Genomic DNA, 24,701 nt, shown 5'->3' with positions numbered 1-24,701 from the left:
GATATGACCTGTGGTTGGATTTGTTACAATATAATCCAGACTATGATCACGGCTTCTTACAGACACATAATCACCTTGTTCTCTTTCACATCTTTTCAAAGATCTAAAAAGACCAAGATCACATTGCAGCCTTTTGATAAAATGGATGTTTTTTCTAAAGTACAAAAAACAACCAAAAAACCAAACTAAAGAACAAAACCATTTAGAAATAAATTTACAAGGGATAAATCTTAACTGAGTCCACAGTCTTCTCTCACAGTCACCAGAGAAGAGGCTGTATTGTACAACACTATTCACTTCAACTGTCAGACGCCACTTGCAGAGCTGATGAATCACCCCAGAACATACAACTTCTGCCTCTACAGACAGTTCAGACTGAACAAATTTGCACAAATTGCACAAACTAAACCCACCCTGGGCTGCCAAACAGCCAATAATAACAAAAATTGCTCCAGGATGGACTGGGAGAGGAGGGAAAAAAATAGGCGGTGGAACTTTTAAAGCTTTAAGTCCCTAGAAACCCATTTGGAAACGAGATACCACGTGCAATCCCATGTCACTGCTGCACAGATTCAGATAGGTAGCCATCTCCAGGCCACCCCACTCCAGGTAGAGGAAATCCAGTGCCTGGCCTGACAAACAGAGGGAGCTCCTCAGCACAGGGCTGACTCACCCTGCAGCAGCTCTGAAACATCCCTGATCACAAGCTAAAGCCCGCCTCAGTCACTACAAAGACAGGACCCACATGTCACACATGAGCTCTGCTTGAGCCTTCATCACTCAGGCTGGCAACAGCCTGCCTCACTTAAAGCAGCTCTTGTCATGCTCTCAGCAGCACAGCAAACATTGCCACACCAGAGAAGGCTCTTTCTTGGAGCCTAGGTATGCTGAAACCCTGCCTAGAGCTACATAGTGCTTTTTAAGAGTTAGGTAATGACCAACCTACTACCAGGAAAATTTACTGCTTGCTAAGAGACAAATCTCTGCAGAGTTTCTGCAGCAAGCACAAACAGAAGGAAACCAGTGGGCTCTGACAGCTACACATTTTGTTCTGAAGTCTTTCTTGCTTGCTTGTTTCAAATGGACAACACCAGGTAACAAAGCCACAGTGTGTCCCAATTGAATTAGAAGCAAAGTTTGCTTACTCAATACTATTTTACGCAATACAGAGCTGCTTGCAACAGAGATTACCAGAAGTAATGTGAACTAAGCAGAGGTAAAATCTAAAGGAGGGATTGACTTCATGGAGGATGGGGAGGAAGAAGACAAGTACAAACCAACCACCTATTAACTAACCCTAGAGGTTAAAATTAGTCATAGTGAAAAATCAAACTACTGTCAGAGCTTCACTCACAGTGCCCACAAAACTTCTCTCTTCACAGTGCAGGGATTTAGAAACAGAACAGGAAGCAGCAATCAGATGAGAAACTGGAGAATCTTGCTCTCTCTGCCATTTCTCCTGTGACTTGTCAATTGCGCAAGTCCTCACACTGATAAAGAACTTCAATGTTTACTTCTTGATACTCACTTTGTGTGGAAGTTTACTGAGAAGGCAAGCAAGAAAATTTTTCCTTACTCAACCTCTGCAATCCAAACACAAAGGTGCAAATCCATACTGTCTCTTACCAGAATATGAACCTACTACATGCTATGTACCTTCAGAGAAAGACTCCAGAGATTTAGCTCAATATCCAGCCTTCAGTGTTGTGGAGGTTAAAAGGTGCTCTAAGGAGGGAAACTTGTTTTTTGCTGGGTTTCTACAACTGGCTTCATCTGTGCAACTCCTCTCAGTGTATCCCATATCTTTCTTATTATATTTTTGCTTATTTCCAGCATTAAAAGGGTGTCAACATTAAAAAAATAATCCTTTGATTTGAGTTTTCTTTCTTTCATGACCTTTCCAGCCTAATCCTGAGTGCTATCCTATGCTGCCATTCTGCATGCAGGCATCACTCAGCAGTACTAACTACACAAAACCGAGGTAGTTTCAAGTACACACTATGAGGTGATACCAAGTTCTGCTGTTTTAACCAATGCTGAACAAACAGGGATGCTCTATTAAACCAACTGCTTTCTCCCATTCCTGAAAATGTGAACAAGAAGTTAAGTGGGGAACCTAACTTCTGCCTTGAAACAGACAGGACTGTGGCTCTTCTGGATATTTACCTAAATGACCCTTGCAAAAATTTTACTACCAGCAACAATTCTAGATCATCTTTAAAGAAGGTTTCAGATTCCATAAACAATCAACATTTCAACCAAAGGCAGTAATACAGCATGGATCAACATAATTTCTGGAGAGATACCAAATTAGGAAGGGGAGTAAGAAAAATTTATAGCATAAAGTATCAATGAATTTTAAATAATTCAACTCCATATTGTTACTCGCCCTGCAGAAGCAGCCTGGACAGACATGTTTTAAAATGAAAATTTAAATCTACACTGCTGTTGCCATAGCTACCTGCACAAACTTCTAACATAAGAGTGGGAGGTTGAGCACATGGCATAAGGGAACAGTGATCCTAGCAGTGAATGCCCTCTCCAAACTCTGCTGGACAAGCTCCACTCTGCTGAACTTTTTTCTGACAGAAACTTTGGTAGAATATTAAGTGACTAACTATATCCTTGATATCTCAGCTAATCTGAAAATAATCATCACGGAGGAAAAAGACTGTGGAACCGTAGCAGCATGGATGTTTCTCTGCAATGGCAGGGGTTCCTTATGGTTTACTGGGGCAACATAGTATTTACATTCCATGCTAAACCATGTGGGGAAAGAAATCAAAAGGATTGCCTGATGCTCTGAGGCAAGCACCTCCAACATCTTCATGTGTGAGTTAGGTAGTCAACACAATACAAGGGGTCTGTATAACAACAGTGTTATTCCATCAGTTTCCACACACACATTCATCATTACGCTCACACCTCACTAAGGGAAACCTCCAGTTCCCAATGAGGACAGTGCACCTCCTTCAGACTCTGGAGTGCACCAGGAGTTGCTCTCAAATACACTGCTGAGAATGCACTGGCAGCTTCATGCTCCTCTGCGCCATGCAAGTGTCAGAGTGAGCTTCAAGTAAATTAGTCCTGCTCCACAAAAGCTCATTAGTGAAGCAGATTTGATCAGTACCACAGAAAACAAAAATCAAAGCAAGCAAAGCAGCACAAACAGGGCTTCAAAAAAGCAGAATGACTCAAATTATTATCAGTAATACTAGCAGCCCAGTCAAACAGTATTTTGGGTTGATTTGGTTTCACTCTTTTACATACCAGTTGAAGGTATCTGATCATCAGAGTTCTCATTCACCTAATTAGCTGGTGGACATGCTGAAAAGAGTAGAAAGCAGTAGATAGGTAGCAGTACTTGAGCAACATTTATAAAGGAACCGAAAGCAAATGAAGGAGAAGGCTACTGAACTTTTTCTCCCCCCAAGTCAAAAGCTGACAAGGGTCTTCCTTTCCCCCATTCAAAAAGGAAATGCAATTTCACTACCCACAGTGGCAGTTTTTATTAGAATCTCTCTAACAGTGCAATGTCTGTAGTTACAAGGGGGAAGAGAGATTCCTGTTTGTACATAAGGTCTGATACTGTGTGACATGCATTGCAAAAATGTACTACCTGCTTTAAAAGCACATATTCTGTTAGTCCAGAGTTTAAAACTTGGAGACATTGTCCTTGTTTAATTCACAGAAATGTACGAATAGATGAACTCTTTCTAAGATAAAGCATAGGCCTCAATTCAGCCAAGTGCTTGATTTAGATTTTCCCAAAATGGACACACAAGCTCAAGTATGTCACTGACTTACAGCCATGAGTCACCACAACATTTCCAATTTCAATCTCTTCTTTACAAGCCAGCCAAGTTTAAAAACCATGGACTAAGAGTCCATAGTATGCCTTTAAGTCTAAAACTACACAGACCATACCCACTAGGATTTTCCACAGCATACATCTTTGCCCTAATCCTGCTCCAACCAAATCACTTGGAGAAACAGCTTCAACCTAAAACAAGTATATTTCAAACACACGTACATGGTCCTTTACCTTTAATAACCAAGGCTTCAGTTATCAAACGCAGCACGTACAGAGGTTCACCTCTGGTTGAGAGGTCATCAATTCCTGCTTTTGCATACATGCTGATGGCATCTCTGTAGCATCCCTCCACATAATGAAGCTTTCCTAGGATCAGCATGGCTTCTGTCATATACTTCGGCTGAAACGGAACAGGGAGAGAGAAAGTGTTTACAGGGTAAAACAGCAGACAAGAAGAACGAAGTACTCCACAACAAATTAAGCAGGTTCAGAATGTTTTCCTCCCACAACTGCAAGGGCTACACTCATGAGAACAGCAGGCAACAGAGGTCAGGCAACCACTTTGGAGCTGAGTTTTGAAACACAGTTTCTAAGCCACCTCTCTGGTCTCACCTGACCTGATCTATTGATTCATCAGCCAGAGAGAGCACATAAAAGGCTGGCATTGTCAGAATTGCCTACACACACTAAGAAAAACCTCTGCTTTTAAACTAGACAGTAAACATCACTTTTTAGACAAGTGCTCCCCTCTCCTCTGTATATTTAGTTAAAGAGTGAGAAAGCTCCCGAATCTTCTTTAGTTGTCAAAGAATTTTCACACTACAGTGAAAAACAGAAGGCACACCTGCTATTTCTAAGACTTGTTTCATTTAAGGATTGAAAATATGTGTAACAGAAACCCCAGTAAAACATATCTGTTCAGACCCTTTTTAAAGCATGAAAACCATGCCTTCAAATCCATTTTTTTAAAACATGCCATCAACACAGGGTCAATGCTGTAGGAGTAGCTAAGTCACCACTAGCAAAGAAACAGTAATGGCAATTCACGCAGCCAAACTAAACACAAAAACCTGGAAGAATTCAGTAGTTCTGACTGTTAATGTGGCTAAACTAGAAAGAAAGAGGATTGGACAGACTCCCCCTCCTTACTGCCTCAGTTTTATTTTCTAAATAGGCTGGCCTTGCTCATTGGAAACTAACATGGTAAAATCCCAACATACATTTCCAACCTAACTAGCCTAGCAATTTCAGGACCAAAAGTAATACTAGAACAGACAGTTGTAATTCATTTATTTCTAAACCCAGTTATGCAACTGTGTGTCAAAGGGCACCAACACAGCAGCAGCCATCAAAGCAGAGGAGTAAAACACTCCTGAAGCTCTGCAGCTGAGTTGACAAACAGCTAACAGCCATACACCCAGACCACAAAATAAAATAAAAGCATTACCTCTCTAACCGACACTGAAAGCAGTGCAAGGCTGTAATCCTGGACTCACCACACAACCCTAAGTTCCTGCCAGCAGCTTGTGGCATATTTTTCTCCAATCAGGAGCTGACCAGTTATGCACAATTCCCTCAGATCAGGAGCAGCAGGAGGTCACTCAGCTGTGCTGGCCTGACAGCACCATTATATGGCAACGCCCCACCACCCAAGAGAAATTCTAAATATTTATCCTGCTTCTTTCCAATTAAAAAAAAAAAAAAAGAAAACAGGGTATGTCTTCGTAGCACGTAATTTCTTTGTATATGAAAAAGCAAGTCTCACAACATAAGATACTGACAAGGGGAATTACCAGTCCCTTAGTATCACCTACAATACAACACTGTACATCCATGGATATGAACAGGCAACACCCACACCCTGTATCAGACTAATAACCATGAGAAGGCAGCATCCAGTTGGCAGGAATTACGATGATAGAGCTCACTTACTCCTAGTTTCCCTCTGCTTAAGATATCAGTCAGATACTGTTTAGCTTCACTCAGTTTGGGCTCACTCTTCTCTGACAGTGGAATGGAGTCCTTCAGCTTTGCAAAGTTTTCCTTCAAACATTCTTCCAGCAGAGCTTCTGCAAGCAGCAAACTCCCATACTCATCTGAAAGCACACACCAACCAACAAGAAATGCTGCTTACTGCCATACTGATGATAAACAGAATTACAAAAACAAAACAACACACCTTTGAGACACAACAAGCTCAAATGAGAAGATAAGAAAGAATAGACAAAGAAAAATTCCATTAACTTCTATCTAATGGAAACTATGTTTCATATGGAATAATGAAACAACACTGCCTTATAACTTGAAGATTTCCCCTCCTTAATCCTTAATTTTGGCAGCACTGTTCCTTCTTATATTGTCACTGATATTACAGTTAAGAATTTTCATCGTGAAACTCACTTTCAAAAGTATCAGACCAATCTTTGCAAAGATTTCGGTTCATGCTTTAGATTTACACATGTACAAGCACGAAATGAATGCTTTAGACTACAGAGAAGTGGTAGCAGTAACTGGATCAGAAATTTTTACAGTTTTCCTAAAAGTACATAAGAAAAAAATTAAAAATATAAATTAGACCTATTCCACACATCCATTACTAAAGACACAAAAGGATCGATTCTCTGCCATAACTAACATGCCACATAAAACTCTTTCTACATTAAAATCTATCCCTGTTCACAGTTCCACAGAAGAGAAACTCAAACACAGTAGCAGCAATGGATACTGCACGAAGCATCCAGCATTAAGTCGTAATCATGTGCTGAAAATAAAAAAAGTTGCATCTGCCAGAGTACTTGGAGTTCTTACATGACAGGCCCAGTTCTGCAGTTCCTTCATGACAACAGTACCTCCATCAGCAGACTAGTGGGTCAAGCAGGGTAAGGAAATCTTTGAACATCAAAGATTTCATATATATTCGATTTCATATATATTCCATATTCATATATATATAAATACATTTCATATATATTCCATGTTTCAAAGTGTGAAATTCTAGAATGAGTGAAACACAATAGTGTACCTATATGTATCTTTTCAGTTCAGGGGATACTTTATGCCCACTTTCTATCTATACACTACATACAGCATTAATAATCAACTGGGGGGGGGTTTACACTTTTTTGCTGTTGTGGCCTAAGTGTTCAGCTGCATATCAAATTATAACCATAGCTCTTGTTGCTCGTTTGCAGGTCTGCAACTAACTTTCATAAAAAAAGTACAGGTTCATAAAATGAGAAGCATAAGTGTTCAAGTATATTCCCCCCCAAACTTGCATGCAATCATTTCTACACACTAAAGAGCTTACAGGTAGTCATTAATTTCTTTATCAAACTTAGATAATTATGTGAGACCATACATAATTAAGAAATAAATATGCACAACCTCATAAAGCAAGTATTATTGTTTAAAAAATTCCAACTACTACTGCTGTTAAAAAAATCCCATCAAGACAATCATTTCTATAAGCACAAAACCTGCTGAAAGAAGTTCTGTAGCAATTACAAAGCATTACTCTTTCATAACTAGCAAGTTATGATGACATAGCAGCAAATTAAGAAATCATGTTTTCACAGCAATCATACTGTTGTTATACCTCTTAATTACAAGGAAGAAACTACTGTGAACTCTTCAACTACTAATGCCCCCAAAGTGCATGGTGATCTCTGCACCTGGGAAAATGATGCTGAAACCTGACCAAAGTTCAAAGGTTGGCTGTGTGGTTCTCAGCACAGGGCTCGACCTGCGTCATGGACACATTTTGAAAGCCTCAAAAATAAACATGTATTAAACTATCAACATCTCCCCCAACCATGGTTCCCAGTGTGAAGTTTAAGGCACCCCAGAAAGCTTCAACTCTAGGGCCAAATCCTGGATACACTCCTCTAAAGTAGGTTTATTCCTAGAAACAGCTCTTCTGACTTCAGTGGCAGAACCCTTTGCACCACTACCGTGAGTAGGATCAAGTCCTGTTCCCAGCTTACTTGCTGACCTCAGACTGAGGCTGCCTCACTTGTTACAAGAAATTTCGTAAAAAAAAAAAAAAAAAAAAAAAAAAGGAGCAAAGGAGTGTGTTGTAACAGGAAAATATACTAATACTAATGCTGTTTATGAAACCTGTTTTACATGTGAAAGGGTACTTGGACGAGGACAAGCCGAAGCCTTTAAGTAAACCAGTGCCCCTCGGAAATGGAGAGAGGTAAGACAAGGGCACCCACCCAAGAACGGCGTTGGGCAGGGGGCAAGAGGGAACCAGCACGACACGTACAGAGAAGCTGCACAGACCCTTCCGCCCGGGGGAGGCTCCGCTGGCCGGCCCTGCCGCAGCCCGGACGGGCTGGTGGCACCCCGGGCCGGCTGGGAGCGGGGCAGCCTCCACCTGCGCGCCGGCAGTGACCGCGGCGGGGCGGCATCCCGAGCGCTCGGCAGCCGCCCCTCGCTGCCCGGCCAGCTCGGCAGCGCTGGCACGAAGAGGAAGCGCAGCGTGATCTTCCTGAGCGCCGCTTCCTGAGCTCCCGCCGCCTCTCCCAGGCATCGCTCCTTCCCTCCCGTTGCGGGGTCGGGGCGCAGACACGAGACGGCGGACGACGCCCCGCAAGCCGGCGCTGCCCAGCCCGCTCCCTAGCTCCGGAAGCCCGGGCAGCCGCAGCTCCCACCCACGCCAGCCCCTCGGCGCGGAGCTGCCGAGCCCGGGCGGCGGAAGGGAGCGAGCAGCCGGCCCCGCCGCCGCCCCTCGCCCAGGCGGGTCGGTACCGCCGGCCGCCCCCCGCCGCCGCTTACCCGCGTCCTGCGCGCCCTTCGCCGGCTTCGCCTTGCGCGGGGCCCGCGACAGCAGCTGCTGTGCGAGGTCGCGGAGCCGCCCCCATTGCCCCTCCGCCCGGCACCGCTCGATCTCCGCCTCCTGCTTCACGTGCGAGTGCGAGCCCTTGGCCGCCATCTTAGCGCCGGGACGGACCCGCCCCGCCCCGGCCCGCGGGGAGTCCCCGGCAGCGGCGCCCGGGAGGGGCCGGCGGGGCCGCGGATCCGCCAGGTGCCGGGGGTGGGGGTGGCCGGGACGCCCTGCCTGAGGGCTGCGGCCGGCGCCTGCGCCTCCGCCACGGTCGCCACTCCCTGACGCCTCTCGCCCGACGCCCGGACACGGAGCCGCGTCCCGCAGCGGCGGCCGCTGTCCGGACACCGCGGGTGTGGCCCCTCGCGCCCTGCCTGGGCGACACGGGCCGGGGGTGCTGCCCCCCCACCGCCGCTCTCGGCAGTCACCAGCAGCGCAGGGCGCTCTGCCGGCCGATCCCCACCGCCACCGGCCCCTCCAGCAGCAGCTTCGGCACGAAACACCGGGGTGGTGCGTGAGGAACCGGCCCAAAGCCTCTTAGGCTCCCCTGGGCCGAGGTTTGCTCCGGGGTTGTGACCTCGAGAGGCCAAAGCGGTGGCTGTGCAGGCGTCGAGTATGGAAACAGCGAGACCTGTGTGGTGCGAGGGGAAGGGCAGAACACATAAAACTTACAAACTGCAGTGGGCACCGGGGACAGCAGCTCCCACTAGAGCAGCAAGGCACGAAACAAGGCCCTCGTTTGGGGATGGGCCTATAGGGAAACATCCGGAGCAGGGGTGGCCAGGGACTGCCCTAGGAGCGGGACACACACTGCTTCACTGGGCTTCACTGCCACCAGCCCCGCCATTGCTTTCCTTCCAGGTTCTGCCCACGGCATCATCAGTGGGATCCCTCCAATGCGTCCTCTAGAAGGGAGTTCTCTGTATCAAAAGCCGGGGTTGTCAAAGTCCCACAGTGCCCAGAATGAGTCAGGTTGCAAGTGGATCATCTGGTCCAAGCTCCCGTGCTCAAGCAGGGTCATCCTAGAGCACATGGCACAGGATTGCATCCAGGCAGTTGTTGAATATCTCCATGAGGAAGACTCCACAACCTCTCTGGACAATCTGTTCCCACACTCAGTTACATGCACAGTAAAGAAGTTCTTCCTGATGTTCAGGTGAAACTTTCTGTGCATCAGTTTCTGCCCGTTGCCTCTTGTCCTTTTGCTCAGCACCGCTGAGCAGAGCCTGGCTCCATCCTCTTAGCACCCTGCCTTGCATACACTGTACGCAAATATACACATATACTTGTATACATTGACAGGGTGCTCTCTCAGTTCTCTCTTCTGGCTGAACAGGCCGAGATGCCCCAGCCTTTCCTGGCAACAGAGATGCTCCAGTCCTTTAATCATCTCTGTTCCTCTCCGCAGCAGCTGCTCCAGGGGCTCCATGTCTCTTGTCCTGGGGAGCCCAGAACTGGACACAGCACTCCAGATGTGCCCCACTGGGGCTGAGTAGAGGGCAGGATCACCTCCCTCGACCTGCTGGCAGTGCTGTTCCCAAAGCGCCCCAGGCTCCCGCTGGCCCCCGTGGCCCATAGCACACACTGCCGGCTCATGCGCACCTTGCTGTCCACCGGAACGCCAGCCCCGCGCGCACACCTGGCCGCGCGCCCGGCCCGGCCCCGCCCCGCGGTGGGTGGGGCGCCGCAGCACCTGCGCCGCCGCGAGGCCTCCACGTGGAGCTCCGGGGGCGCTGACGTCACGGCGCGAGGCGGGGAGGGGCGGGGCGGAGCGGCGCGGCCAATGGGCGGGCGGAGCGGGCGGGGCAGCGCCGGGTCAGGGGTGATCCCGGGATGGTGTCCCGGGAATGGTGTCCAGCCTGCGCACAGCCCGGAGCCCGCAGCACGGCCGGGACTCGCCCCAGGGTGCGTAGTCTGGCGGCGGCGGCGCTTCTCCGCCCGCCGCGACAGCCGCTGCTGGAGCGAGGGGTGGTGGGGCCTGGGTGGGGGGCGGCGGGCCCAGCCCCATCCCGCTGCGGTGGCGCTTTCTCGGGAATCCAGCCGGGCGGCGAGCCGAGGGTGGGAGCCTGGCCGGCGGAACTGGCGCTCGCTTCAGCTGGGGCCGGGAGAAGAACGGAGAAGTGTAAGCTGCCAGCCTGCGCCTTGGCTCCCGTCGGCAGCGCGCTCGGCCCCTCTGAAGCTCTGAGCCCTGTCACCTGCCCGGGAAGCGAGCACATGTACGGCTGCATGACGTCTTCCAAGCTGTGCTCGCCTTAGGGAGTGCAGTCTTAAGAGAGCTACTAATCAGATGGAGCGGCTTCGATACCGTGAGCGACCTTTGCTCCCGTGGCTGTGGGCAGCTCTGCCTGAGGCGGGCATGGTTGGTTGTCGAGAAGGTATATGAAAACGCAAGCATGGCTAAGGTGTGTACATTTGCTATAAAGGGGGGGGAAAAAAAGACATTTGAAAATTACTGCATAATTCTGTAAAATAGCAACCCTCATTAAAAACTCTTAATTGGAGCTCTCTGGCTCTCTGCTTGCTAAGAGATTCAAATGCAGCAAGTTCTTCTATTCTGAAACTCAGTGGGGTTGTTTCTAAACACTCTGTAAATTTGTTGAAAGTAGATCGCATTTTTCATCCGGTTTTTTTTGGGGGGGGGATGTTTTCCTTTTTGTAGGAGATCACAATGGCCCAAAGGATGTTTAAAACACATTTGCTGTTCTGCTTTCTGGCTGCATTCTTCGTCTCTGCCCTAGCTGAGGAACACGTAGGAGAAGGTCAACATCCAAATATTCGCCTGGATAAGAATTTGGTACAAGATAAAGAGTATGTGTTCCATGTTCTAAAAGCATAAACTTTACTTCTTAATGATTTTCTTATCTCTAAAGTGTTGTTATGCAAGTTGGACTTAAGCCCAGGGCACCCTGTTTCCTCAGAATGTTGTATGACTAGCTAAAGCCAGATATGAGACATGCTTGCTTGATAAATTTGTAGAGATACAAGACTTAGAATGGTCTTGCTGAAGCCTTTAGCCCTACTCATGCTATAAAAAATTTCTTACAGAAATCTTGCTTATCCATACCAACATACTTTAGACAAAATCATATTCTTAACAAGTAGAGTTAATTTTCTCATTTGCTTCTTCATAAATGCAGAACAGTTCTAGCAGCAGATAAAACTCCCTAAAACAATTCATGGTTGACTGGCAAAGATCTTCCTCCAGTTCCTGTGCTTTGGAAGACAGCCAGAAAGAGATTTTGGGCTCTGCTTCAGTTGTTTTGATAGCCTGCTAAGTAGGCCAGAAGAAATAGAAATCGCTAAGGTATTGGAGGCCATTACAGCCCCTGTAACAAACAACCTTTGTGCCCCCTTTACCTTAGTATCAAACTGTAGTTTTCAGTTGTCCAGGGTGCTTTTAGATGTACAATATTTGATCAAAGACTGAATTTGCTGTAAACGGAGCATTAAATATTAACTGATGGAAACATTATGGGATTTGTTTTTCTTAGACACATCATGGAACACTTGGAAGGTGTTATCGAGAAACCAGAATCTGAGATGTCTCCACAAGAGTTGCAGCTCCATTACTTCAAAATGCATGATTATGATGGCAATAATTTGCTAGATGGGTTGGAGCTTGCTACTGCTATCTCACATGTCCACAAAGAGGTTGGTGTAGTTTTGTAACAGTGTATGTGCTTGGAAACAGTTCTGACTCTAAAAGCAGCAGAACAATTGCAACACATCTTCAATGCAGTCACAGTTTTGCCTGAAAATGAGACTATTTTTCTCCTGATAGTTCTGGTTGAATTTATAAATGTATGTTATCACAGCTTTTCATGTCACAGTTTTTAGGAAGTTTCCATTTTAGTTTAAACTTTAAAATCAGGAAAAGCTCCAGATTAAAAATTATTTTACAGAGGGCTTACTTTGGAAGGTAGGGATGGAGAGAAAGGGACATCATCCAAAATGGGGCATGAAGATTTGTAGAAATATCATGTGATATGACACTGTGTTTAACTTCAGACTGTTACTGCGGTGTATACACAAACTATAAGAAACCTCTTGCACAAAATTTGCATTAGAAGAACCTTTGCATTAGAAGAACCAGGCAAGCCTGGTTTGCCTCCTCCTAAACTGAAAGTCTCTTTCCAGTCATTAGGTATACAATAGAAACGCATTATCTCATATTGACCTTCTGAAAGTTACAATTCAGAATAGTGTAACTTCCTGCTAATAACCTGTGGCAAAAAATACTGAGCCAAGAACAGAATAAAGACTGGCTGTTCCTTGTGCAAAGGCACCTCTTTGTGCTCCCATAAGGGGTGTTAGTAAGAATTTTACTGACTTTAAGCTACAGCGCTGGATTTTTGCACTTCTGTGTTACTGTAAGATGTTTCTGTACCGTATAGAAACTACAGTGTGCATAGCACATCAAGATGCTAATTAAGAATACATCTATTAGATGATTGTCCGTCATTATACATTGTGCTATTCAGCTTTTGGAACTTCTGACTGAGAATGTTGACTGCAGAATGTTTGTTCTGAAGTCCAGGGAACTTTGACTTCATAGCTTCCACCTGATGAAATTTGCTTATATTGTTATAAGCGATTACATAAAACTTAGTGCCAAATTAGGCACGAACAGCTTAGTAAAAGATTAGTTGTCAGTAATCTGTCATATGTACCACTAGATGGGAAAGGCTGCTAAACTGTTCAATGTGGTTTTGTTTTTGTAGGAAGGTGGTGAGCATACCCAAGCAATGAAGGAAGAAGAGCTGATTAGTCTAATAGATGATGTCTTAAGAGACGACGACAAGAACAATGACGGATACATCGACTATGCAGAATTTGCAAAATCACTGGAATAAGGTGTTTGTTTCTCCTTCTAACCAGATGAAAATGTGAACCAGTATAATGTGATTCGTTGCTGTCTCATATCAACCTCTGTGCTGTGAGAAGGAGAGGTGTACCAGTTCTAGGCGAATTTATTTGAAAGTTGTAGATGTGAAGAGGCTGGCTAACTTGGAGTGAGAGCCATGTTTGACAAAACGTAACTACACATTTGAATCATAAAGCATGGAAGGGTCAACAGAGGGTACAGCTGGCAAGCTCCTGAGTAACTCTGTTTGAGTACTAAATAGAACCATTAGCATCTAAATTTCAGGTTTTCAGTCATTGGGTTTTATAGTACTTATTTGCTTACATCTTCTATTTAAAATTATATCTAGAAAGTAAGAAATGATTACTGCATATAGTTGTATTCCAAGGATAAATGTCTTTACCTTCTCTGTAATTTACAGGGAAATCTGCAGATAAGTACAGGTGCTTGAAACAGCAGTTGTAGGGGAAAAGCATTTGAATGTGAGTTACGTTTGACTTCCACATGACACTACATGGACTTAAACAGTCTTTAAATAAATTGAGTATTTTCAAATATATGTACTTCCTAGCATACCCTTACATATAAATATATATACTTGTGTTTTTCAACGTTTTGTCCTCTGCAAATTTACTTTTTATATCTTAATCTACTGATTTTTTTCTTAATCTACCTTCCATGTTTTCTTAAGAAAATGAAAATATTTTTATTACATTTATATGTTATGTTAATGCTGTATAGCATTTGCTAGAGTAGCTTCTGCTATCTTGTTTTGAATCATAGAATGGCCTTGGTTGGAAGGGACCTTACAGATCATTCAGTTCCAACACCCCTGCCACAGTCAGGGACACCTTTTCACTAGCCCAGGTTGCTCAGGTGCTCCCTGTCCAAGGTTAGGGCATCTACAGCTTCCCTGGGCAACCTGTTCCAATGCCTTTCTACCCACACAGCAAGAATTTCTTCCTAACAGCTAATCTAAACCTAGCCTCTGTCACTACATACTCTTGTAAAGAGTCCCTCTCCATCATTTTTGTAGGCTCCCTTCAGGTACTGGGAGGCTGCAGTTATGTCATCCCAAAGCCTCTTTCCCAGGCTGAACAATCTGAATTCTCTTAGCCTTACCTTGTAGGAGAGATGCTCCATCCCCCTCCACCAGGTCCATGTCCTTCCTGTGCAGGGACCCTAGAGCTGGATGCAGAGCTCCAGGTGGGGCCTCACCAGAGCAGAGCAGAGGAGCAGAATCTCCTCCCTCCCCTGCTGCCCACACTGCTTTGTATGCAGCCCAGGACACATTTGACTTTCTGGGCTGTGGGTGCACGTGGCTGGCTCATGTCCAGCCTCTCCTCCACCTGCACCCGCAAGTCCTTCTCAGGGCTGCTCTGAATCCCTTCCTCCCCCAACCTGTGTTGATACCGAGGGTCGTCCCAACCCAAATTCAGCACCTTGTACGTGGTCTTGTTAAACCTCATGAGATTCCTGTGGGCCCACTTCTAGAGCTTGTCCAGGTCCTTCTGGATGGCCTTCCATCCTTCTGGAGTGTTTTGAAGGTCACATTAACAGTAAAACAGTTTAATATTAAAACTTTTGTTCAATTTGGGTTTTACAGTATTAGCCAGCACGAGTGAGCAAGTAATGCTGCCTTGTAAAGGTTTAAGTTCATATTCCTTGACACTTAAGTTATGGTATTCCTTTTAGGAGGTATTTCATAACTTAACAGTTTCAAGATGCTTGAGTGTTTGCAAATTATCATGGCTCTAAGAATGTTTTCACTGTCTTGACTTGATATTTGATAAGTCAAGCAGTTTAAGGATATTAGAGCAGTGATGTATTGCTGTGTTGTTGATGTTTGGTGACTGAAACGTTAAATTGCATTCGATTATTCTTCATTAATAAAAAATCTAAATGTTAGCTTATTTCTGTAAAATGTATAAAGAGCTATTTTCTATACAAAATTATTCTTATACAAGAGAAACACATTTGTAAAAGAAATTATTTCCTCTGTTTAAATGTTTGTGCAATGAAGCCTGAGTGTCAGATTTTTTTTTCTTCTATTAATTATTTATTTTGAAACCTTTGTGGCCAGGTTTGGGCTGGTTGTAGAAGCAATAAAATTGAGGTTTGTGCATTCTGATAGGATACACAAGGCTGGCAGTCCTAGTAAGAAATGTAGCTCATTTGCTGATGTGTTTTTAAGCCCATCTCTTTTACTCACAGTCATCTTAAAAGAAAAGAAAATTGTTACAGCTTTTTTTTTTGCTTTTTTTTTTTTTTTAAATCTCCTCTGAGGCTGAATGATCTGGAGTGAATGTTGAATCAGAAAAAAAGTGTAGGAAATGCTAGTGGCTAAGAGGGCAGAAGAGGTTAAGCTGCTCAGCTTTGAGCACTTAAAGCAGGTTGCCTGTAGCCCTGTCAACTCTCATATACTCATTGCTCATGTGGTTTAACCCCAGCTAGCAGTAAGGGACCACAGAGCTGCTCACTCCCCCTGGCCGGATGGCAGAGAGAATTGGAAGGGTAAAAGTAGGAAGTCTTGGGGATTGAAATGAAGACAGTTTAATAGCTGAAGCAAAAGTCCTGAGTGCAAGCAAAGCAAAATAGGCAATTCCTTCACGCCTTCCCATGGGCTGGTGGATGTCAAGAAAGCAGGGCTCCATCACACAAAATGATTGCTTGGGAAGACAAATGCCATCAACTCCAACTATATCCCCTTTTCTTCCTTCATCCCCCTCAGCTTTATAGGCTGAGCATGACACCATATGCTCAGGAGTATCCCTTTGAGCTGTCCTGGCTCTGTCCTCTCTCAGCTCCTTGTGCACCTCTCACTGGTATGGTGGGGTGAAAGGCAGAAATTATCTGGACTCTGTAAGCTCTGCTCAGCAGTAATGAAAAATCCCTGTGTTGTCAGCACTGTTTTCAGTGCAAATATGAAACACAACTCTATACTAGCAACTGTGAAGAAAATGAACTCTTTGCCAAGCCAAAATTAGCACAATACATAAGACTCTCAGCTTTGTGTTTGAGATGAAAGGACATGACCAAGGTACTGACCATTATGCACAGTTTTCTCATCACGTTCAAACCACCCCTAAATCCATTTATATACATATGTTGTGTTCATATGCATATTTTTTAGCTGCTATTGTATGAGGTTAAAGACATGCACCATAGAAGCTTTATATTGAAAATCATTTTGATAAATGCTGGTACTATGAACATTATTTGCCAGCTATTTTAAACTTGTTTTAAGGGTTCAGAAGTATGCATAAATAGAAAAATTATTTACTGAAAAGGGGGAACAGAATTGGCACCTCTGATATACATGAAGAACAATAAAATTTCTGCTCTCCTAGAAAGAACAGTTCAAGAAAAGTTACCCAAGCTGAAACCTGCATCATCATGTCTTCACTCAACCTCCTAAAACAAATACACATATGTAATTAAGTACAATTAAAGATAAGTGTTTTAAGAGCTGTCTAGAGAGCTTTCTCAGTTATTAAGTAAAGCAGTGCAAAATTGCTGAGAGTGATGGTGAATCAGACTTACTTTTTTTCAAATACAACTAATTTGTGTGCTAGCTGGAGCTCAGATGGTACCCCTAAATGTGCTGGTACAGGCCATGTATAAATACAATATTTCCTGTTTCATATGTATAAAACATAGAAAGTATGGCCTTTACAACAGTAGTATTCATCAACTATAAAGCGGTTTTAGCTTCCATAGAACAGTACAATATCCATTTCACAGATAAATAACAAAGCAGAAGGGCTCTTTGTTGTATTAAAGATCAATCACATCCCTGGCAGAAACAGAAGACCAGGAGAATGCTGTTGTGTGTGATCTTCACATCTTCCTAGTCCATGATCTCAAGGGATGAAGATCAGCCTTCCCCATTGGAGGAGAGCACAGCTAGCCTTGCATTACTGTCTGCTATGCGCTCAGTTTAAAATATTTAGATTATCTGCTTTTACCTCACAAAATATTGCAGAATCTAGCAACTAAAGATACTTAAACTCGTTCTTGAACCACTCCTAAACTGATTGATTTTTTTAGTAATAAATCTAGAACCTTGTATAGAAAAGAGAAAGATCTTACCAGCTTGACCAGTGCCTGTCAGAATGCTGTTAATGACAGGACTGACTGCCTAGAAGTCCCCATCAACACTAACTGCACATTCACACAGGCTTTACTACCTTTTTGGGTTTTTTATTAATCACGACCTCAGAATGTCTTCGATTCATTAGGGATGGTTAGAGACTTACAAATTCCAGTTTTGTCCAAAGTATTTTTTAATTCTACAATTCACAAGTGAAAGAAGAGTGATTCAGAGATAATGTCATAATCAACAGAGCCACTAGATAGCGTATGGACACTGCATTTCAGTTCCCTGCAGTATGGAACAGAGTGGTTCAACAGCCTGGATTTCCCTAAACCATCAGCAGTACTCTGATTATAGGCAAAGCTTGCTCCTCTGTCTTCCAACACCACATTGACAGTATGATGCCTACATTTTTATTAGTTTATAGCTGTCATAAAAATTGACTACAGCTGGGACTGGTTACTGGTAATTAATTTTCAATCTTTAGGGAATCATAATTGACTTGATGTGATAGTAAAGGAACTATCATTTTAATATTGTCAGTAAAAATGGTTGAGTATTAGGCAGGATCCTTGCATACCTTAGTGTGGAGTATTTATTATCACAAGAAGTTTGCATTCTAAACACTTCATTAGTTCAGATCCTTTGTCCACACTGAGATTCCCTATGAGGACAGTTATTAATACCCTAAAGAAAGTTTCTCTGAAGTTGTATTTTTCTTCCCATTCTCTATGATAAATTCTGAAGAGCAGCCTTAATCTTAAGGCCTAATACACACTGTAATTGTCACAACCTTCCTCAGCTGCACTGCAGCTTTGCATGTAGGTAGAGGGCAGTGTAACATACAACTCCAATTCTGCTGCCAGATGTGACATTTTACAAGAAATCAGCACTGCAGTGAACATAGTGTCATCTTCTGCCACTTGATCCAAGTGACTGACAGCATTAGATTTCAAGAAGGCAGATGTCAATAAACTCAGAGAATGGGTAGGGAAGATCTAATAAGAGGCAAATCTAAGGGAAGAACAGATTATGGAGAGCTGTCAGTTCATTCAAGAAATGCTAATAAGAAACCAAGTGCAACCTATGGCATTTTAGAGGAAAGTAAGGAAATTCAGCAGAAGTCAGATAATTTACAACCTTTTAATTGACCTCAGTTGTAAGCGAGATATCTGTAAAGTAGAGACTAGTGCAGCTGGTTGAGAACCCTGCACAATACTCCATTCATGGGAGGGTGAGTGTGGAAAGGGTGTAAACAATTACTAAAGATAAAATGGACTAGATACCACCAGGAAAAATTACCAAAAATAAAACACATTTTACAGGTAAGAAGAGGAAAAACCAAAGGAAGTTTTGACCAGTACTCTATGATGGGAATGTGCAGAGTATGTTAAGGAAGTGGAAGAGTTTAATGCCTCTTTTTTCTCCCTTTTTCATCAATCTTACTAAAAAACAGCAACCAGACAGTGCAATTATTTAGGGGCCAGAATTTCAGCCTAAAATATGCAAAACTTGCTTAGAGAATAACATACCACATTAGATGTCTTCCAGTCCCCTGAGCAACTTCATTCTAGGAGTTCTAAAGGGCAGTTGCAGTACTAGCTGGAGATGTCACATAGCTTGAATTTATTTCATTTAATATTTTGCAAGGCCTTTAGCAGTACTTCCTATAATTTCTTCATGGACAGGCTCGTGAACTGTGTTCTAAATGAAAGTGCTGTGGGAAGGGGCAGGAGGTCAAGTCTGGTTGGATAATTGTATCCACAGGGTAATTCCATCCTAACATATCAAAATATGTATGTTTTGTAAGGAATTCTATGGGCCTTGATCCTGTATAAAGGCTTTATGTTTTCAGTGAAGGCACAGAAGATTGAATATGAAGTATGAGTATGAATCTTGCAGATGGAACAAGGAAGGTCTGCAGATGTTATAGATCCTAAAAAAATCAGAATTTAAAATGTTCTTGATATGACTTAGAGAAGTCATCTAAAATGGATGGAATACAATAGTGCAAAATACTTACACAGAAATATTCATCTATACTTCTAAAACTGTCTAGGTACCAGTTCACAGGAGAAAAGACTAGGGACTATGTTGGAACAGGCTGAGCCTGAATGGCAAAGCCCTCATGTCAGGATGTTTAAAGGGTCTTAAAGACTACTGAAAGAGTCCATGTGGGCTGATCCCCATAGTTACAGATTCATCTGGAAGACCATAACCTGTTTAGTGCACTGTACTTCAATTAAGAGATGAAATAGTTGGCAGGGGAGATCAGAAAATATTGAGAAGGGTCTTCCCTCTATGAGGGAAGACTGCAAGAAATGTGGCTTTTTTCTCTGAAGAAGTAACAACTGAGACAGAAAGTTAATATTCTTTAACTAAAAAGCTTTTGCAAAGGTGAAGGAACTAATATGTTCCTGGTAGAAAGATCAGGAAGAATAAAACATTAAAAAGCATAAAACAAACACCTTGGGAGATTTACATTGGACATTGGACAAAACTTCTATATCAACAATAAGATACTGCAGCTTGGGGTGATGTGACTACAACTTGGTTTTGGGATAGAAAAGTGGAGTTAATGACTTCTCCAGATTCCTTCCAGTGAAAGCCTATCTTTCAGTGGGTCAGTGACTGTCAGCATCTGTGTGGACTTGATTTGGGAGGAGAAGTCCCTTATGGTGGGATCCACAGCTGAGAGCTGAACACAGGACCTGAACACGGAGCTTGTGCTTAGCTCCAGGACTCAGAGAAATCTTCTCCAAGGTCACACAGACCATCCCCCTCTCTCCCTGCTGTAAGCTTTCCTTCTTTATCCTCTCTTCAGACTATCATGGAGCCAGCCATACTCTAGTTTTTAACTAATCCGTCTAGATGCCAGTTTTACATACCTTCTTACCATCATAACCCATTTTCCTTCTTAAAAAGTTTCCACTGAAAACTTACTCATCACTTCTGCCTTCCAGTCTGGCCATTCTTTATTCCCAGAAGACAGTGGCCAGTGTGACAGTCCTGCACTCAGTTCCTGGGCTCCATGGCAGAGCAGTCTGCAACCAGCAGCCTCCTGCTCAGTCCTGTCAGGGTATGATCACTGTCACCAGCATCTAGGTGCAAAACCCTTCCTAGTTTCTACTGAGCACATTCAAAATGTGACTGTCAAGAGCCAGAATTGAACACTTTGAACCAGAATGGGGGATAAAATCATATTCCTGACTCCAAGATAATGCTTCACTTAGGATTCAAGTCCTAGCTCAAGAGCACAGAGATACCAAAGCTTCTTCACCAAAAAAAAAAAAACCCAACAAAAAACAAAAAAACCTAAAAAACGAAAAACCAAAAAAAAACCAAAAAACAAAACCCCACCAAAACCAAACAATAAAAAAAAACTGAAACAAAACAAAAAAACCCCACCCCAAACAAAACAAAACCAGAAAAAAACACAGTAAAAAGACTGTTAAGTCTTTAAAATGACAAAGTAAATTTCTAGATCTGTTTTCAACAAATAGTCAACTATTTTTGTTGACACTGAGAATGTAATGTAAGAACATTCATACTGAGTCAAAACCCAGGTCCATCTAGTCCAAGAGCTTGCTTCAAATAGTGGTCAATAACAGATGCTGATGGAATGATAAACAGAGAAAGACTGGTGTTGTACTTCTCCCAAGTACACACAAGACTACAGCAATTTGTAGGTCAGGGACTTGGCTTTAACAACAGTGAAACCAACTGAGGTCTGGAGCTCAGAAAGATCAAGGCTTATATGTCCAAGTCTGGAAACATTATTAACTAAACCCAAGGTCTCACAGAACATGTCCCATTGTCAATGGTACGTGCTGGGCAGACTTTACTGTTCACATTGCTCTGCTCTAACTTTCAGTGCAAGCTAAGAGAATCATCCAAGGAGATGACATTAGTGCAGTGGTATAGCAGAACTATACTGTTTGCAGATGTCTTTCTTCTTAAAGTGAGAGATGCTGAAAATTTTTTAATGAATGTTTGCCTCTGGTTTTGGTCATACTTCAAGAACCATCCTTAAAAATTTCCCAATTATGAGAAAGTTCTAAGCACATACTTTGCAATAAATCCTCTTTAAGAATAGAATATTATGCCTCAGAACTTATTGTTGTAACACCACAAATAAGCCACAAAACATATGCTGAAAAATAATATTGGCTTAAGTCTGCTGTGTGGCTCACAGCCATCAGAGACTGACATGTTGGCACAAATCATGGCAGGTACGAATTTTTTGACCCATAAAAAGCACTGAGGTGAGTAGACTGAACTTTGAATTCCGTTCCCTTTGAAAAAGGCCTCCAGGAAGGGTGCAGAAGGGACTGTAAAGCCATGCTGTCAATTTCAGCATGGATTGCAGTGGGAACCAGGAAACATACAGGTGAGGACTTTAGACAGCAGTACCTGCAGACAGTACCAGTCTCAGGTAAGGAATATGCCTGTTCAGGATACATGCAAAGTTGTTTAGAAACCTTACATATGCCACCATAAATTTATAAGCCCACTGGCACTGACTAGTTGAGTTAAGATCTCCAAAGAGCACGTAACACATATATGTACACACACCAAGGCAGGGACCATTTTCAGTAACCAAATAGTTCTGTCACCTGACAGCCTAAAACTATTCAAAGGCACCATTTTTAGCCAAGACCAGCAGATCTGAAATATTTTTTGAATCCCTAGCCAAATGAATTTTCAGGATGTGACAAGCCAAAAAGTCTTTAGGAAACTCTCCAAGCAGATGAACTCATTTTTTTTTAGCCATCATCTCTCTTAAACACCTTGACCAGTTTCCTTCAACCCTTCCAAAAAATCTGTCCCAGAATAAGATTATGCCTGTGAAGTTGTAGGTGGATAGGGCTAATTTTGGCAAAGGGAGGAATAGGAATAAAATCAAGTTTATAATGGAAACTTAAAGACATCTGCAGTTTGCTGAATACTGTTGAGTGGGATCTATATAATACATGATCTTTCCATTGCAGCAAAAATATGAAGTGCCTTTATTGTCACTAAGGGAAAGACCACTTCCTCCATATGAAGTCCTGCCTAGGAGACAAAAAGACCTGTCAGGTCATGCAAGAATTTTTGCTTCCTCCCATTAAAATGTTTATAGGGTCCATATTAGTTTTCTAAAATCTTGGCATGAAGATCTGTGCAGTGCATTACACCATGCTAGCAGTGCAGAATAATGACAATTTCTGACTGCAGATGTGCCTCTACCACAGACCTTATTAAAACTGCAGCATGGCACCAAACTAGCATTAAAATAGCCAGCCAAGGTACTGCAACACCATGGCACTGCCCTTACAGAACACAGCACACTGCAAAACCCACTCTAAAAGCAGAGCTCAATGGCCAGCTGTTGTTGCCAGGCCATCCTGAATAGTCTTTCTGGGATAATGGTACTAATTGGACCCAAGCTATCCAGTTTAGTGGGAACTCAGGTTTGTCAGAGCTCTATATCATATGATGGTCCAGTAGTGCAGGTAGTTGAATGAAAATATTCTATATGGTTATAAAGTCTGCCTCTAGATAGTTCCTAGGCAAAAGCTCCTACAATTCACAGTGATGCCCATTTTGGGAAAATATAGCACACACAGTTTTTACTGAGATCCAGAAATTTTCTGGTTTGCATAATGGTTAAGGAAAAATTCCCCCTGGGGACCTTACATGGACAATTTCAGATTCCTGTGGCAGGTAGAGGTCCTTTCTAGAACCTTGTAAAGCTCACTTAATAAAAGTCTCTGTGGGGAATGGGAAAAGGTTATATAGGCTGCAGATCAGAGAGCCCATTCCACCCAATGCGCAGTTGAGCTGTCATGTGCAGATACTACTCACAGAAATACACATCATCCTCAAAGACACTTGAGGTCCTCTAAGCCCCATTGCACTCCTGACCCACACCCCCATACCACTTATTTCTGGTTACCAAATATCCTCCCAACACAACCACCTCACTTAGGGACTGTTCAGCCTGAAAGCTCTTCCTGTTGCCATCTGCAGTAGTGTTTGGAAATGCAGAGGATTTGCATTTGGAAATGCAGAGGATTTGGAAATGCATTTGGAAATGCAGAGGATTTGGAAATGCAGAGGAAATGCAAAGTAGCAACATTGATTCAGCAGACCTAATAAAAGTAATTTTAAAAGCTGCCAAGCTAATTCATCCTTAGGAACTAGGAACTTCAGCCTGGTACTCAGAGCAGCATGGAGATTTGAAAGTCTGGTTCTAATCCTATGTGACAGGGATTGCTGGTCAGAAATATGACAAGTGGACAGCAGTAAAGAAGGAGAAAGGTGAGCAGAGGAGAGCCATAAAGCCATCACACATACACAAACCCAAGATGTGCTCAAACTCAAGCCATTAGATGCCCTCTTCCCTAACTGTGCTCCCTGGGAGCATAATCTCAGCCTGTTTCAAACAACTTCTGTCAACAACATGGAGTACAATATGAGACTAAGTATGTCAGTGGATGAAGTGCAGCCTCAAAAGACATTGCAAAAGGTTAAAAGTGTCCACAATATCCAACAAGTTGACAGTCTTTGACATGGAACTTTTTGCATTCCAGCTGTTTAGCAGTAACTCCAACTTCAGCCTGAACACAAACCACTGGGGAGCATATAACACCAGATGTTTTTCCTTCTCCCTCAAGAGAGGAGAAATGTACAGTTACTCCCTAAAAATTTGTGTTCAAGTGACTTTTCAGTGATACATGAACTTGGCAATGCCATGACTATTCATCTAGGCCTTTCCACACACAAACCTTCAGTTTCTGGTGACATATGGCATGGGAAAATCCAGCTCAAGCAGCTGAAGTCTGGCAAAATTATAAACAATCGAAAACAACGTCTTCTAATGGAGGCTGTTAGACAGCATTAACTATTGGGCCACTGTCATCTTCACAGCCAGAGAGTGATTTAATCTATCAGTTATGTGAGCACTAGGAGTGATGAATAGGTCTTTGTATTCATTCACATCAAGTATGTACCCAGACTGGCATACAATGTGAGGGTTCTTTTGTTTGATAGTCAACTGGATCTCTAAAGAGCTGGGAATTTGCACAAAATGGCAAAGCAGTGCCACAAAAGATAC

General features: G+C 43.2%; 2 protein-coding genes across 4 annotated transcripts in view; one reads left to right on the top strand and one right to left on the bottom strand.

Moving 5' to 3' along the window:
- TTC7A (tetratricopeptide repeat domain 7A) overlaps positions 1–24,701 on the bottom strand; it is a 189,619-nt gene that overhangs the window by 161,645 nt on the left and 3,273 nt on the right. Inside the window, exons 1-3 of one of the 2 annotated variants that reach the window (XM_085055025.1) lie at positions 8,594–8,990; positions 5,747–5,910; positions 4,046–4,214 (exon numbers count right to left, since the gene is read on the bottom strand). In XM_085055025.1, coding sequence (XP_084911151.1) covers positions 4,046–4,214; positions 5,747–5,910; positions 8,594–8,750 — 490 coding nt within the window. In that variant the 5' untranslated portion in view covers positions 8,751–8,990. Of the gene's footprint in view, positions 1–4,045; positions 4,215–5,746; positions 5,911–8,593; positions 8,991–24,701 lie in introns of those variants that run through there. The other variant, XM_085055027.1, reaches the window with a different exon arrangement.
- MCFD2 (multiple coagulation factor deficiency 2, ER cargo receptor complex subunit) lies at positions 10,395–15,528 on the top strand. 2 transcript variants are annotated; one of them, XM_085055028.1, is made up of 5 exons: positions 10,395–10,547; positions 11,302–11,450; positions 12,134–12,293; positions 13,364–13,496; positions 13,928–15,528. In XM_085055028.1, the coding sequence occupies exons 1-4, from the start codon at positions 10,476–10,478 to the stop codon at positions 13,493–13,495; spliced, it is 513 nt and encodes a 170-aa protein (XP_084911154.1). In that variant the 5' UTR covers positions 10,395–10,475; the 3' UTR covers position 13,496; positions 13,928–15,528. The 2 variants fall into 2 exon arrangements, with proteins under 2 accessions (XP_084911154.1, XP_084911155.1); XM_085055029.1 differs by lacking the exon at positions 10,395–10,547 and adding an exon at positions 10,701–11,044 and having other exon boundaries at positions 13,364–15,528.

The sequence above is a fragment of the Lichenostomus cassidix genome, chromosome 3 (assembly GCF_008360975.1).
Source record: "Lichenostomus cassidix isolate B80296 chromosome 3, HeHo_3.0, whole genome shotgun sequence".
Taxonomy (NCBI): Eukaryota; Metazoa; Chordata; class Aves; order Passeriformes; family Meliphagidae; genus Lichenostomus; species Lichenostomus cassidix.
Note: the sequence above shows the minus strand (reverse complement) of the source record. Positions and strands in the feature narration are given on the sequence as shown.

Excerpts from the sequence above, each read along its gene's own strand:
- MCFD2 (XM_085055028.1), top strand. The coding sequence starts at position 10,476 with ATGGTGTCCCGGGAATGGTGTCCAGCCTGCGCACAGCCCGGAGCCCGC. Across the intron at positions 10,548-11,301 it reads CGGCCGGGACTCGCCCCAGG|GAGATCACAATGGCCCAAAG; the intron begins GTGCGTAGTCTG and ends TCCTTTTTGTAG. Across the intron at positions 12,294-13,363 it reads TCTCACATGTCCACAAAGAG|GAAGGTGGTGAGCATACCCA; the intron begins GTTGGTGTAGTT and ends TTGTTTTTGTAG.